We start from the raw sequence: 12,434 nt of genomic DNA, 5'->3' as shown, positions 1-12,434 counted from the left end.
AGAGGAAGGAATAATGAGAAGCAAAGAGCTTGCATGCTTACCTGTAGACAATTAGACTAATAGATACCTGAAAAGTTCTCATACTTTTTTCTGCCTTCAGGCTTCAATCCATGCAACATTGTGATACAAATGAAAAAGATACACTCTGCAATCGGTATATATAGTGATAAAATGATAGCAATTAAATCTTCACATTGCCATGGTCAAACTTCCTAATAAAGAGTAATCACCTTCCGCTGCTTGTTACAGATTTATAACTCAGCTATCCAACAGGCTACTTTAAAGTCTGAGGTGCAAATGGAATTTTGATAAAGATTATCATAGCAACAGATTCCAAGTGAGAAAACAGAAAATCAAAGATATACCGAAATTGCCGTCACTTCCTATCTACCATTTTAATGTAAAAATTCTAATACAGCAACTCTCCCCTTTCTTTGAGGCCTAATTCAATAACCTAATCTAAAAGCTAATATTTTTAAACATACTCGCACAAACACAGATGAAAATTCTCTCTTTCAAAATTTATAGATTCTCATAGTGTGCCAAAAGAAAGAGCAAGTGACCACTCTAAAATTTAAATCATTCCTTTCCAGTGACCACTCTTTGTTTGCAATCAAGAAATTAACATGGCTCTTCCTGCAGCATCTAAGACTTGCCACACTTCTGTGCCTGATTCTGCAAGATCAGCAGCGGTCTGCATAAACGAAATAATATATAGGAGTCAATAAAATCTTATAGTTAACCATCAAACAAATAAAGAACATAAGAACTTGATAACCAAGACTCCCACCTTTCCAAAAACATTTGTTACAATTGGAGAAGCTCCGGCATTCAGCAACACCTGCACCACTTCCGAGTGTCCCCCTCTAGCTGCATGATGAAGTGGCTAATTGACACAAACAGATGTCAGTCATTACACCATAGCTTAACTAAAGATGCACTTTTTTCTCAGCATTTAACAAGTACCAAGTCTTTGGAAACTCCACTCTGAACATAATCAATATTTCTAATTTACTGGAGCTTGCAAAGTATTTTCACCTACTAGGAATATGAATTTTGGTTTGAAGCTCACCGTGTCACCATCAATATCAGATGTATCAAGAAGCCTTTTTATATGATCCTTATTCTCAGCAGCATTTAATAGTGCTTGAACAATGTCAACAAACCCTGCAAAATCCCAGATTCAAGTCTAATCAAACATAGAGTCTTTTGAGAGTTCCAACTAGAAACAATCTGCATAACTTGGAAAAGAATTGCCAGCAGCTCACAGTCAATACCTCCAGCACATGCATCATGTAGAGGAATTGCTCCATCCTCATCCTTGGAATCCAGGCTTGCTTTCCTCTCCAAAAGGAGCTATCGCACACAAGTACAGCAAAACATGTTGTATAATCAGTTGACTCAAAGAGAATGATATCACAAAAAGTATTAAAATGAGATTTGGAAATAAACTTTTACAAAAACCCAACCTGTACACAAGGTGTGTAACCATAAAGACAAGCCAAATGAAGTGCAGTATCCCCATCTTCTGCCGGTTGGTCAATGCTACCAATCAAATTATCTACAATTATTCAACATAAAATAACAGCACTTCAGAAAAATTTAACCAATCAGATCTAGAAACTGATAACTAGGTGAAGATAGAGAAAGCATTCATGCCTAATGTAAGCATGTGAAGTAAACCAATAAAATTCTTCAAAAAAGGCAAAAGATGTAGATGTAAAGGTGAATGCTCTATCAGAAATTGCAAACGCAGTATCAGAAAATATAGACCAGAAAAAAATGAGAGAGAACCATTCAAACTGACGTTCTATTCTAAAAGATATGAGTTGTTTACAAGCCTCAATGAAAGTAACTGTTTGTTAAATATTTAACAGCATCAAAACATTGATCGACTTAATCAATTTTAGGTCGTGGCATAGCCAATCTGCTCACTACAGAGAACTCCAGGCCCCCATCCAACCATCAATCAACTGTGGCTTTCCCTTCCACTGCCCTACACAACACATGAAAGAACTTCCTTTTCTTTGTTCAACAATCCCTCAGGAATCTTCTTCCCTTCCACCACTCTTCAATATATGCAAAATGAGTCCAAACAGCTGGTTGCCTTCTAGTAATAACCAAGAATAGAAACACTTGGCTACCAAACAGAGTGAGCAGTGATATCAGGGTTGCAGCTTTAATGTTCTCTAATTCAGCCACTGGAGACATTCCAGCCATGGTTTATCCTTCAAAACCATCTCATTTCCTCTATATTGTCTGTAGCAAATACCCCAACTTCCACAAGAATTTACCAGCCACAAGTTCATGGGATTCTCTCCTGTTGTAAGGATAACATTCACATAGACTTCCCATAACGAATGAGAGGAAAATCTTGTGGAAGAAAAATAACTGGAGAAAATGCTGATTAGAAAATGAATGAATGAACTTCTCCAAGAATATGTACATGATACACTCCCTCTTGCACAGAGAGTATGTGCCTTCCCTAGAAGCTTGGAGAAACATCAAAAGGACAAATCAATTCTAAGGTTGATGGGAAATTTTTGTAATGAAGCATTGACCAAAAGATAGAACTTCCCAAAGAACAAGTGTCATGGTCAAATCACTCGTGCACCCCTTTTCCTCTTCCTCTTTTGTGATATCATAATCCCTTTGTTGCTTCCTAAACAACCTTTTTGGTTGGGATGTTATATCAACGTTACAGAAGAACATGCACCACACGGTTGGGAACAAGCCCCTAACACCCCAAAATGCCTTGCAAAATGGTGTCCCCAAAATGCAGAATGCATAATGAAACATTTCACATGTGGAAAGGGTGGTGTTTTACAGATTGGGAGGCACCTAAACAGTCCCCCTAGAAAGTGGGATGCCTAGTTTCTCCCCCCTTCCAACTTCTCCGTTGAAAAATTCGAAAAGGTAAACAAATTAATCAAGTTTGTATTGTTTACAAATTTGAAATTACAATATCGACTAATGAACTACAATTAATCTTAAGAATTAGACGTATCAATTTGATTTACTATTTCATATCTTGAATTTTTACTATTTCTTTGGATTTTAAGGAATGGGTACCCTATGTCAAGAACCTCAACGTCCCCCCATCCCCCATGACACTCCCCAAAAATTTGCGTAAGTCTCCACACATTATAATGTCCCTTATGGATTAATTTCCCACGTGAGGACGAAGTAGCCGATCCAACCCTGTAGGCAACAGTGTTGATAAAAGGGGAAAAGCCAATTATCCAATGTTTGGGGCAACATTGCGTGAATTTCGGATCGGCTGCGGTAAAAAAATCCCAAATTGGGGGTTGCTCTTGCAACCCCTCACATCAGAGGAAACCCGTGGGGAAATGTATAAATAAAGGAGAGTTGGAATCATTTTTCATCATGGATTTGGATTTGATATCTCTGCTTTCTTGAGTTGAGGCTCGAAGGGTTTAATAACTTTAATCCCCATCTTCTTGATTAGCTTCGAAGGAGCTAATCCCACCCTATCTAATCCTTTTTTGTCTAGTTTCGGTGGAGTTCATTCCACCCTACCTAGACATCTTTCTTTTTTTTGTTATGGTACAGCATATCTACTCAACGCAACTCTGATTTGTCTGGCTAAGTAAGGAAGCAACTCTCTCTGATCTCTCATTGCTCAACGAATTCTACTCAAAAACAATGAAGGTTTGTCTAATCGAAGTGAGCCCAACTAATACAAGTCGTGGCCCCTTTTGCAGACTTTTGCAACACAGTAATCTGAGTTCGAGCTAAGATTGTGCAGGAGAGGATTAGATGGACCATAATTGCAGTCGAAACACTTTTGTCAAGCGATGGCCCATATCCAATCTTGTTACGGAGTTGAGATATGTGAGTATAAGTTATCTAGGCAACATCTGATATAGTGAAGTCAAGGGTTTCCTGCGGCCCTAGTCAGTCCCTGCCACCATAATAAGAACATTCGTCTAAATTGAGACAACAAGGCAATCGAGTCTGAACAACGAATAACATAATTAGCGCGTTTTTGTGAAAGTCGTGGCCGCAAAATCCCTTGGGGTTTCAGACAAGGATGGAAGCATCCAACTCAAGCCACAGGACCCCTATATTTGGACCTGCTTAATGATAGCGTTGGGACCAAGCTTGGTCAGGACAAAGGCATCAATTGTGTCAAGAATTACGAGAGCACCCTTTGTAGCAAGGGTTTCCCATGACAAGGTAAAAGGATTATTTGCGTCTGTAGGTATATCCTATGATACCCTAACCATACGCGCAACAAAGAGGGGACATTTGTCATTCCACAAGTAATTATAATCAGCGTAAGGGTTTTTCTATATCACAGTCGGAAATTTCGAACTAACGTTACAAAATAAATAGACAGTAGTTAGACATTGGTCTTAAGCTAGTTACAGTTCGAAGACTTGGATTTCTAAATTTTGGCATTACATCCAAAGTATATTGGGGTTTGTGGGGAGAATAAATCTATTGTTTTATGGGCAAATCAGCACTAACTTTTGTGGTCTTTCCTGAAGGATTATATAACTATCAGTAATATAGAACAAGTGCTTTATTGTGCATCATTAGTTAAATCTTTTTTTCCAATAGCTTATGGAAGATTTATACTACCATTGAAGATCTTGTGCATTACATAGACAGATGGCCACCATGAATAATTAACCGGGTCATGTCGTTAAATCATTGGAAAACCCTAGACAAACATAAGCCCTACGACATTACACACATCCCCCAAGTGTGTTTTCCCACTCTCACATCCCCATGTCCCATAACTTGATCGAACATACATTTTCACTTATACATGTTTTTACATTACATAAGCATACAACGAAAAAATCCAGTTTGGTTCCTAGAAACATGTCTTCCACATTATAATCCTAGGCCACTTCTTGGACTCCAATGCGTTCACTACCCATGCTTTTGCCTTGGGCTCTGCTCTAGGAATATTTACAATTCCTTTTTCGCATTTATAACGTAGGATTGTTATAACTTGACACACTTGGCTTCACGTGCATCACATAAGCCTCATCGTACAAATAATACATAATTTATCATATTAAAATTCAAGGGTCAAAACCCAAGTGTTAATCCTCCAACTAAAAAATTATTAACTTCTCACATTTAGCATCTACTTTGGTTCTCCTCTTCCAAAACTAAACATCTAAAACATAAGAAATGAATCCAACAATCTTTGGGTGACTAACTTGGGGCTTTCTTCCTGACCAAGCCTATTCCGAGGTAATTATATGCACTGCTTTTGTAGGGCAAATATTGAGTACATATACAAGAGTATATACAACTTTTGCCCATCTATTAGTCGTACCCTAGCCTCCAACATACACCAAGCCATCTCAACAACTATGCAATTTCTTCTCTCTACAACACCATTTTGTTGGAGATTATATGGAGTAGAAAATACTCTTTCAATGCCTTCTTGCTTACAGAAGTCAGCAAACTCATTAGCACTCAATTCACCTTCAATATTTGTTCAGGTGACCTTACTCCTACTAGATTCCTTTTCTATCATTGCCTTATGTTGAAATATGTAACTAGGTTCGGTCTTCATAATGACATATGTAATCATGATTTTATATATTTGATGTAATGAGAAAAATAAATTTATTGTTGTTATTCTTGAGGCATGGGTTTCATGCAAGGAAATTTGTTTTATAGGTCAAGCTCCCATTGAGAGCTTCTAGGCCTTGTCATTGAGTCTACAAGTCAAGAAAATTATTGTCATGTATTGAAGACCCATTTGGGCATGTTACATATTGTAAAAAGAAATTTTATTTGAGTCAAAAGACCCTCCAAGGCCTCGTCATAAACGAATATTCAAGGTGGCCTACACTCATGGACAAGTCGGCCTAAAAGGAGCAATTCGACCCAATGAAGAAGCCTATATAAAGGAGACCTCGACCTCACTTCAAGGGCATAATAAACACACTCAAGTTCGATCACAAGAAAAGGAGAGTGAAAAAGAAGAGGACGAAAGAGGAAGAGAAAGTCAAGTTTTTGGGATTGTTTTTGGGCCCATACTCTCCACACGTGCGAAGAAATTAGGGCTCCTATTGCAGCAGAATAAGCCAAATTGCAGAAGTGAAGATAGGTCATCAAGCAGAGCTACTTGGAAGTCGAATTCTCTAGGAGAGAGAATCCACCCAAGCGAAAAAGAAAGGAAAATTTGGAAAGATTGGTCCTCAAAAAAAGAAGAAGAATATGTCAAAAATCCAATGCTATGGCTATCATGAATATGAGCACTTCAAGGGAGACTATCCACAGCTCAAGAAGGACAACAACAAAAGAGGAAGGGAAGAAGCCCATATCACTGAAGAAGTGGAAGAAGCTAAAAAGAAGAAATCAAAGGAGGAAGTGAAAGATCTCTACTATGATTGAGATAATCTTCTCCACCAAGTTCTTTTCAGTTTTTGTAAAGCAATCATGGTAGGAAACTCTAGAAGCATGATAGAATACATCATTTTAGGAGATGGCATTATAAGAGCATACAATTGAAGCAAGAGCGCATGACATCATCATAAGAAGCTTGAAACATAGCTGACATAGAAGTCTATGGCAGTCATTATTAGAAGAAAGTAGCTCCTAGTAACCTCATTGGAAGCATAAGTAGAACTTATGGCTAGAATAAAATCATCTAGTGTAGATGGCCATGTCGAAAAAACTATGATCTGCACCCTTAACCCAGTTTACAAGTTTGCATGTGTTGTTTAGGCCCAACCCACATGTTTTGTCATGCTGATATAAATTTCAGTATGCATTAATTGTAAACATTCAAAGAGTACTTCTACTATTTTTCACTTTCCTATCAGCTGAAAATTAACACATAATTTTTGCAAGCATTTACACATGAGACACTAGTTTTTGGTCAAGGTGACCCCGGAAAAACCCCACAGCCTCTTGGGGAAAACCAGTCTTCAAAGGAGGATTTTATTGCTTGAGAAAATTAGTCTAAGTACATAAAATAATCACAGTACTTATCTCCCTTAGCAGCTGAAGCATTAAATGCAAATCTGGAAATTTGTGCCCACTGATATTTTTCAGATTTCACAAATTTTTCATGCCCAAAATTTTTTACACTTTCTCACAACTCAGCTCCTCGATTTTTGTGCCCAAAATTATGCCTAGACTTCTGTGCCAAATGCTACCTCAATTTTTGTGTTGGAAGTGACTGCAAAACCTCAAAATTTGTGCCAAGTGACAGCAAGGCCCCTCCTCGAAAGTCACGCAGCCTATAGTAGCAAACCCAAAAATTTTGCCTCAATTTTCGGGCCAAGTCAATGTAAGAACAACCCTCGAAATTTGTGCCCAACATCCTCAAAAGTCATGTTGCTGCCCTTGATTTATGTGTTGTTGTTTGCCTCGAAAAATGTGTTGATTGTCTCCTTGACTTTCATGTCTCTCTCCTTGGAATTTGTGCCTCCTATGGCTCCCTCCCTCCTAGAAAATTGATCCCTCCTCTTGTTGCAAACTCTCCTTGAAGTTTGTCTTCTCCTCTTCTCCTCGTGCTCTCTCAAGTGTGATGTGAAGAATGAGCCTCCCTTTTCTCCTTTTGTCTCTTAGAAACAATTGAATCCCTAAAGCAAGGATCCAATGGATGAGATTTAATCTCCAAATCTCAAGATGTGTGGTTGAGATTATCTCTCTCAATTGACTCTCTCCCCCACACATTGGCCCCATTACTTAAAAGCGTCTTAGTACCTTTTCTAAGTTGTGTACCTTTTTCTATTTTTCTCATAAAGTGATTTTTCACCTCACTTTAATATTATAAAAGTACACTATGTACTTTACACATTAAATAACTTTATAAAGTACAAGTGACTTTAATATTAGAAAAAGTACATGGTACAACACTTTTAGGTACCTTTTCCACTCATGACATTAATATAACTCATAAATGTCACCAAGACAAAAATCATTGTGTCTACTAAGCTAAAAGGGATAAATGCCTAGTAACACCTCTCCTCGGTACTATTTCCAACACTCCCTCTTACCGAGGAAGGTGTTGCTCATCACTCCCATCCTGTCTCTAAACAAAACATGCTTGCCTCTTGGCAAATACTTGGTGGGAATGTCTGCTACCAGATCATCAGTGGATATATACTCAAGCTTCACTGCTCCTCTTTGAACCCAGTCTCTAATGAAGTGGTATCTAATCTCTATATGCTTTGACCGATCGTGAAACACTAGATTCTCAGAGAATTTAATACAACTTTGATTGTCACAATAAATCGTAGTTGGTCTCAACATCTGACCAAATAATCCATGAAGCATCTTGCGAATCCATAATGCCTTGCACCCTGCCTGAATCGCTGCCACATACTCTGCCTTTGCACTGCTCAATGCCACTGACTTTTGTTTCCTGCTAAACCATGACACAATTGTCGAGCCCAATGAGAAACAACATCCAGAAGTACTCTTCCGGTCACTGACACTGCCAGCTCAATCTGAGTTTGTGCAACCAATCAATCTGACTCCATCAAATCTGACATAGTCCAAACCATAGTCCATTGTACCCTATAAGTACCTCAACACATGTTTTGCAACCACCCAATGTACTCCCATGGGCTCCATAAACTGACTCAGTGTGTTGACTACAAAACAAATATTCAATCTAGTGTTGACTAGATACATCAATGACCCGATCAACTGACGATACAAAGTGGGATCCACCAACTTGAAATCAGCATCATGAAGCTTCTTCCAGTCGGTGATCATAGGAGTAGCCATAGGCCTGCAAACCATCCGTATGGAATCTCCTCAAAATATCTCCAGCATACCTTCCCTAGCCTACAAAGATGTGCCCATCCTCTTGCCAAACCTCCAACCCCAAAAAGTAATGCATCAACCCCATATCAATCATATCAAACTCTGAAGCAAGATCTCTCTTGCAGTGTTGGATGAGATTGTCCTCCCCTATGATAAATAAGTCATCCACATACAGTACCAGAATGAGTGGATCATCAACTACCAAGATAAAGCATAAGGTTCACATCTGCATCACTCTTCTGGAAACCCATCTGTTGCAAGTAGGCATCTATCCTCTCATACCATGCCCTCAGTGCCTTGGTTCAATCCATACAAGGCTTTCTTCAGCCTACACACATGAGACTCTCTCCCATGCAACTCAAAGCCCTCAGGCTGCTCAATGTACACCTCCCTCTTGTATAACACCATTGAGAAAGTTGATCTTCACATCCATCTGATGAATCCTCCAACCCATCATAGCTGTTATAGATATCACTGCTCTAATGGAAGTATAAGGAAAAAACGGTGCAAAGATCTCCTCATATTCAACTCCCTCTACCTGTGAGAACCCTCGTGCCACAAACCAAGCTTTGAACTTCTCAACGCTACCATCTGCAGCATGTTTGACCTTGTAGAGCCACCTGGAAGTCACAACTGGCTTCCCATCAGGACATGGCACTACCTCCCAGACATCAATCTTCATGATGGAGGCATACTCCACCATGGCATCCCTCCAGATTTGTTGTTGAGCGACCTCCACAAAACTAGCTAGCTTTGTCTCCACAACATCTGCCATAAAGCCACCCAACCTCTCTAACGTTCTCCTCTCCCTCACTGACCACTTGGGTCTCCCTACTACCTCTTGAGCCTCCTTTAGGGTCTCCCGAAGCCATCTTGGCTTCCTCTTCCCTGCAGTAGTCTCCTATGGCGGTATGGGAAAATCCTCAACTAGTGCCTCTCCTCCTAGCGAGGAAGGCTCTGAAATAACCAAGGGAGATCCTGAACTCTGAGATATTGTGCCTGATAAACCTGCACCAGGTGAGCCGATACCAGGCAAAACTGTGCCCTATGAACCTATCACCTTTGAAGGCGGTGAACCTCCTGATCCTTATGTACCACCAGATGCACCTGAAACCTATGGAATCTCCTCAAAATATCTCCAGCATACCTTCCCTAGCCTACAAAGATGTGCCCATCCTCTTGCCAAACCTCCAACCCCAAAAAGTAATGCATCAACCCCATATCAATCATATCAAACTCTGAAGCAAGATCTCTCTTGCAGTGTTGGATGAGATTGTCCTCCCCTATGATAAATAAGTCATCCACATACAGTACCAAAATGAGTGGATCGTCAACTACCAAGATAAAGCATAAGGTTCACATCTGCATAACTCTTCTGGAAACCCATCTGTTGCAAGTAGGCATCTATCCTCTCATACCATGCCCTCAGTGCCTTGGTTCAATCCATACAAGGCTTTCTTCAGCCTACACACATGAGACTCTCTCCCATGCAACTCAAAGCCCTCAAGCTGCTCAATGTACACCTCCCTCTTGTATAAAGCATACCATGCCTCTCCTCCTAGCGAGGAAGGCTCTGAAATAACCAAGGGAGATCCTGAACTCTGAGATATTGTGTCTGATAAACCTGCACCAGGTGAGCCGATACCAGGCAAAACTGTGCCCTATGAACCTATCACCTTTGAAGGCGGTGAACCTCCTGATCCTTATGTACCACCAGATGCACCTGAAACCTATGGTGTGGCCCCCTGCTGAGGAGCATGTTGCTCTACCTGATCAACCTCCTGAGACCTCCTCAAAGCCCTTTCCTCCTCAAATGTCACATCCCTCCTCATGACAATCTTCCTCTGTGCAGGAAGATATATGTGATAGGCAATGTTCCACCAAGTCTCCGGGACGGGGAGACGCGGGTGCGGGGAGACGCACAAAGGGGACGTGTGGGAGAACCCTGAAATTTTAGGGAAATTTAGGGGAGACGGGGAGACGTCGAGGTATATATAATATAATTTTTAATTATATATATTATAAATTTATATATATGTATATAATTTTGAAATTTTCATGTTCATATTCATTGTTCAATAATGCTAATTCGTCAAGATTCAATACCATAAGATTCAATAATAAAATTCAATATGAAATTCAAATATTCAAATACAATGTACATTGATCCATATCAATTATCATTCATCAATCATCATTCTATAATTTACATCATTCTATAATTTACATTGAAAACCAAAATAATAACTGAAACTAACATATATTCCAAACAGTTGTTTCTATATGATTAAATCAAAAAGTTATAAATAAATTAACTTCTAATATATCTGACCAACCTCCGCTATTTCGCTTTGGTTTTCACTAAAAGAATGACGATAGATGAACCACATACCTGTAATCTTACAATGCTCTTAATTTGTTCATGGTCTAGAGGTTGGAAAACAATATACTCATCAATGCGATTCATGAACTCAGGGCGAAATGTCGTTTGAGCCACTTCCATAACCCTGTTCTTCATTCTCTCATACAGTTCCTCTTTTGAGCCAGGTTCATCATCAAGCCTACTTAGAATGTACTGAGAACCAATGTTTGAAGTCATAATAATGACAGTGTTGGTGAAGCTTACAGTTCGACCCTGAGAATCAGTGACCCTTCCGTCATCTAAAATCTGAAGTAGAATATTGAAGGCATCTGTATGTGCCTTCTCAATTTCATCAAACAGAATAACTGCATAAGGCCTTCTACGTATAGACTCAGTCAACTGTCCCCCTTCTTCATAACCCACATACCCTGGTGGTGCTCCAATCAGCCTTGAAACTGCATGCTTCTCCATGTATTCACTCATGTCAATCCTCACTAGAGCTTCATCAGTATTAAATAAATAGGATGCAAGAGCCTTAGCTAATTCTGTTTTGCCAACACCTGTTGGGCAACGACTGCTAAGTGCTAACAGCAAGCCGCTGCGTGGAGAAGAGTGAGGATGCGCTGAAGCTCTCGTGGGCGCAGTGAGAGCAGATGGAAGAAAAAAATGCGTTGAGGTAAGAGCATAATGAATGGCGGCAGAATGAAAACTTGAAAAGTGGAGTTAACCCTAACTTGTTCATGTAATTTTTTATTTGTAATTGTTAATTTAGTTTATTTTTATTTTTTATGTTTTTTTAATAAATTAATTTTCATTTTTTTATATTTTTTTTTTGGTTTATAAAGGGTAATTAGACAAAAATGAAGGGGGGACGCCCAGAAGAACCCCATTTTCGGGGGGACGCCCAGAAGAACCCCATTTTTGGGGGGGACGCCCAGAAGTACCCCTTTCGGGGAGTCGAGTCTCCCACATTGGGGAAACGCACCCCCTTGCGTCTCCCCGAGTCTCCCCAAAAGGGGGACGTGGGGAAACGCACCCCCAAGAGTCTCCCCGTCCCGGGTGCGTGGGGTACGAGGGGTGCGCGCACCCCACCCTGGGGGACGCGTCCCCGTGGAACACTGGTGATAGGCTCTGTTGGGCTCACTGTAACCCACTAGGATACCCCTCTGCAATGGGTTCCATCTGTTTCCTCTTCTTCTCAAAGACGTGTGAATATGTAAGGCACCCAAATATCTTGATGTGCCTAACTTTCGGCTTCTTGCCAGTATATATCTCCTCAGGAGTCTTGCTCCCC

The 12,434-nt window shown here is 40.0% G+C and overlaps 1 protein-coding gene and 1 pseudogene across 1 annotated transcript in view; both read right to left on the bottom strand.

Moving 5' to 3' along the window:
- Window positions 1–292: 292 nt before the first annotated feature.
- LOC149204911 (Ankyrin repeat family protein) overlaps window positions 293–12,434 on the bottom strand; it is a 58,859-nt gene continuing 46,717 nt past the window's right edge. Inside the window, exons 2-6 of the mRNA XM_089394826.1 lie at window positions 1,470–1,561; window positions 1,278–1,356; window positions 1,073–1,167; window positions 791–886; window positions 293–694 (exon numbers count right to left, since the gene is read on the bottom strand). Coding sequence (XP_089250952.1) covers window positions 614–694; window positions 791–886; window positions 1,073–1,167; window positions 1,278–1,356; window positions 1,470–1,561 — 443 coding nt within the window. The 3' untranslated portion in view covers window positions 293–613. The remainder of the gene's footprint in view (window positions 695–790; window positions 887–1,072; window positions 1,168–1,277; window positions 1,357–1,469; window positions 1,562–12,434) is intronic.
- On the bottom strand, window positions 10,509–12,030 carry LOC149204912 (chaperone protein ClpB3, chloroplastic pseudogene; annotated as a pseudogene).

Source organism: Pinus tabuliformis, chromosome 1_2 (genome assembly GCF_031772625.1).
Source record: "Pinus tabuliformis cultivar Carrire ecotype Pingquan chromosome 1_2, CPIR1, whole genome shotgun sequence".
Lineage (NCBI taxonomy): Eukaryota > Viridiplantae > Streptophyta > Pinopsida > Pinales > Pinaceae > Pinus > Pinus tabuliformis.
Note: the sequence above shows the minus strand (reverse complement) of the source record. Positions and strands in the feature narration are given on the sequence as shown.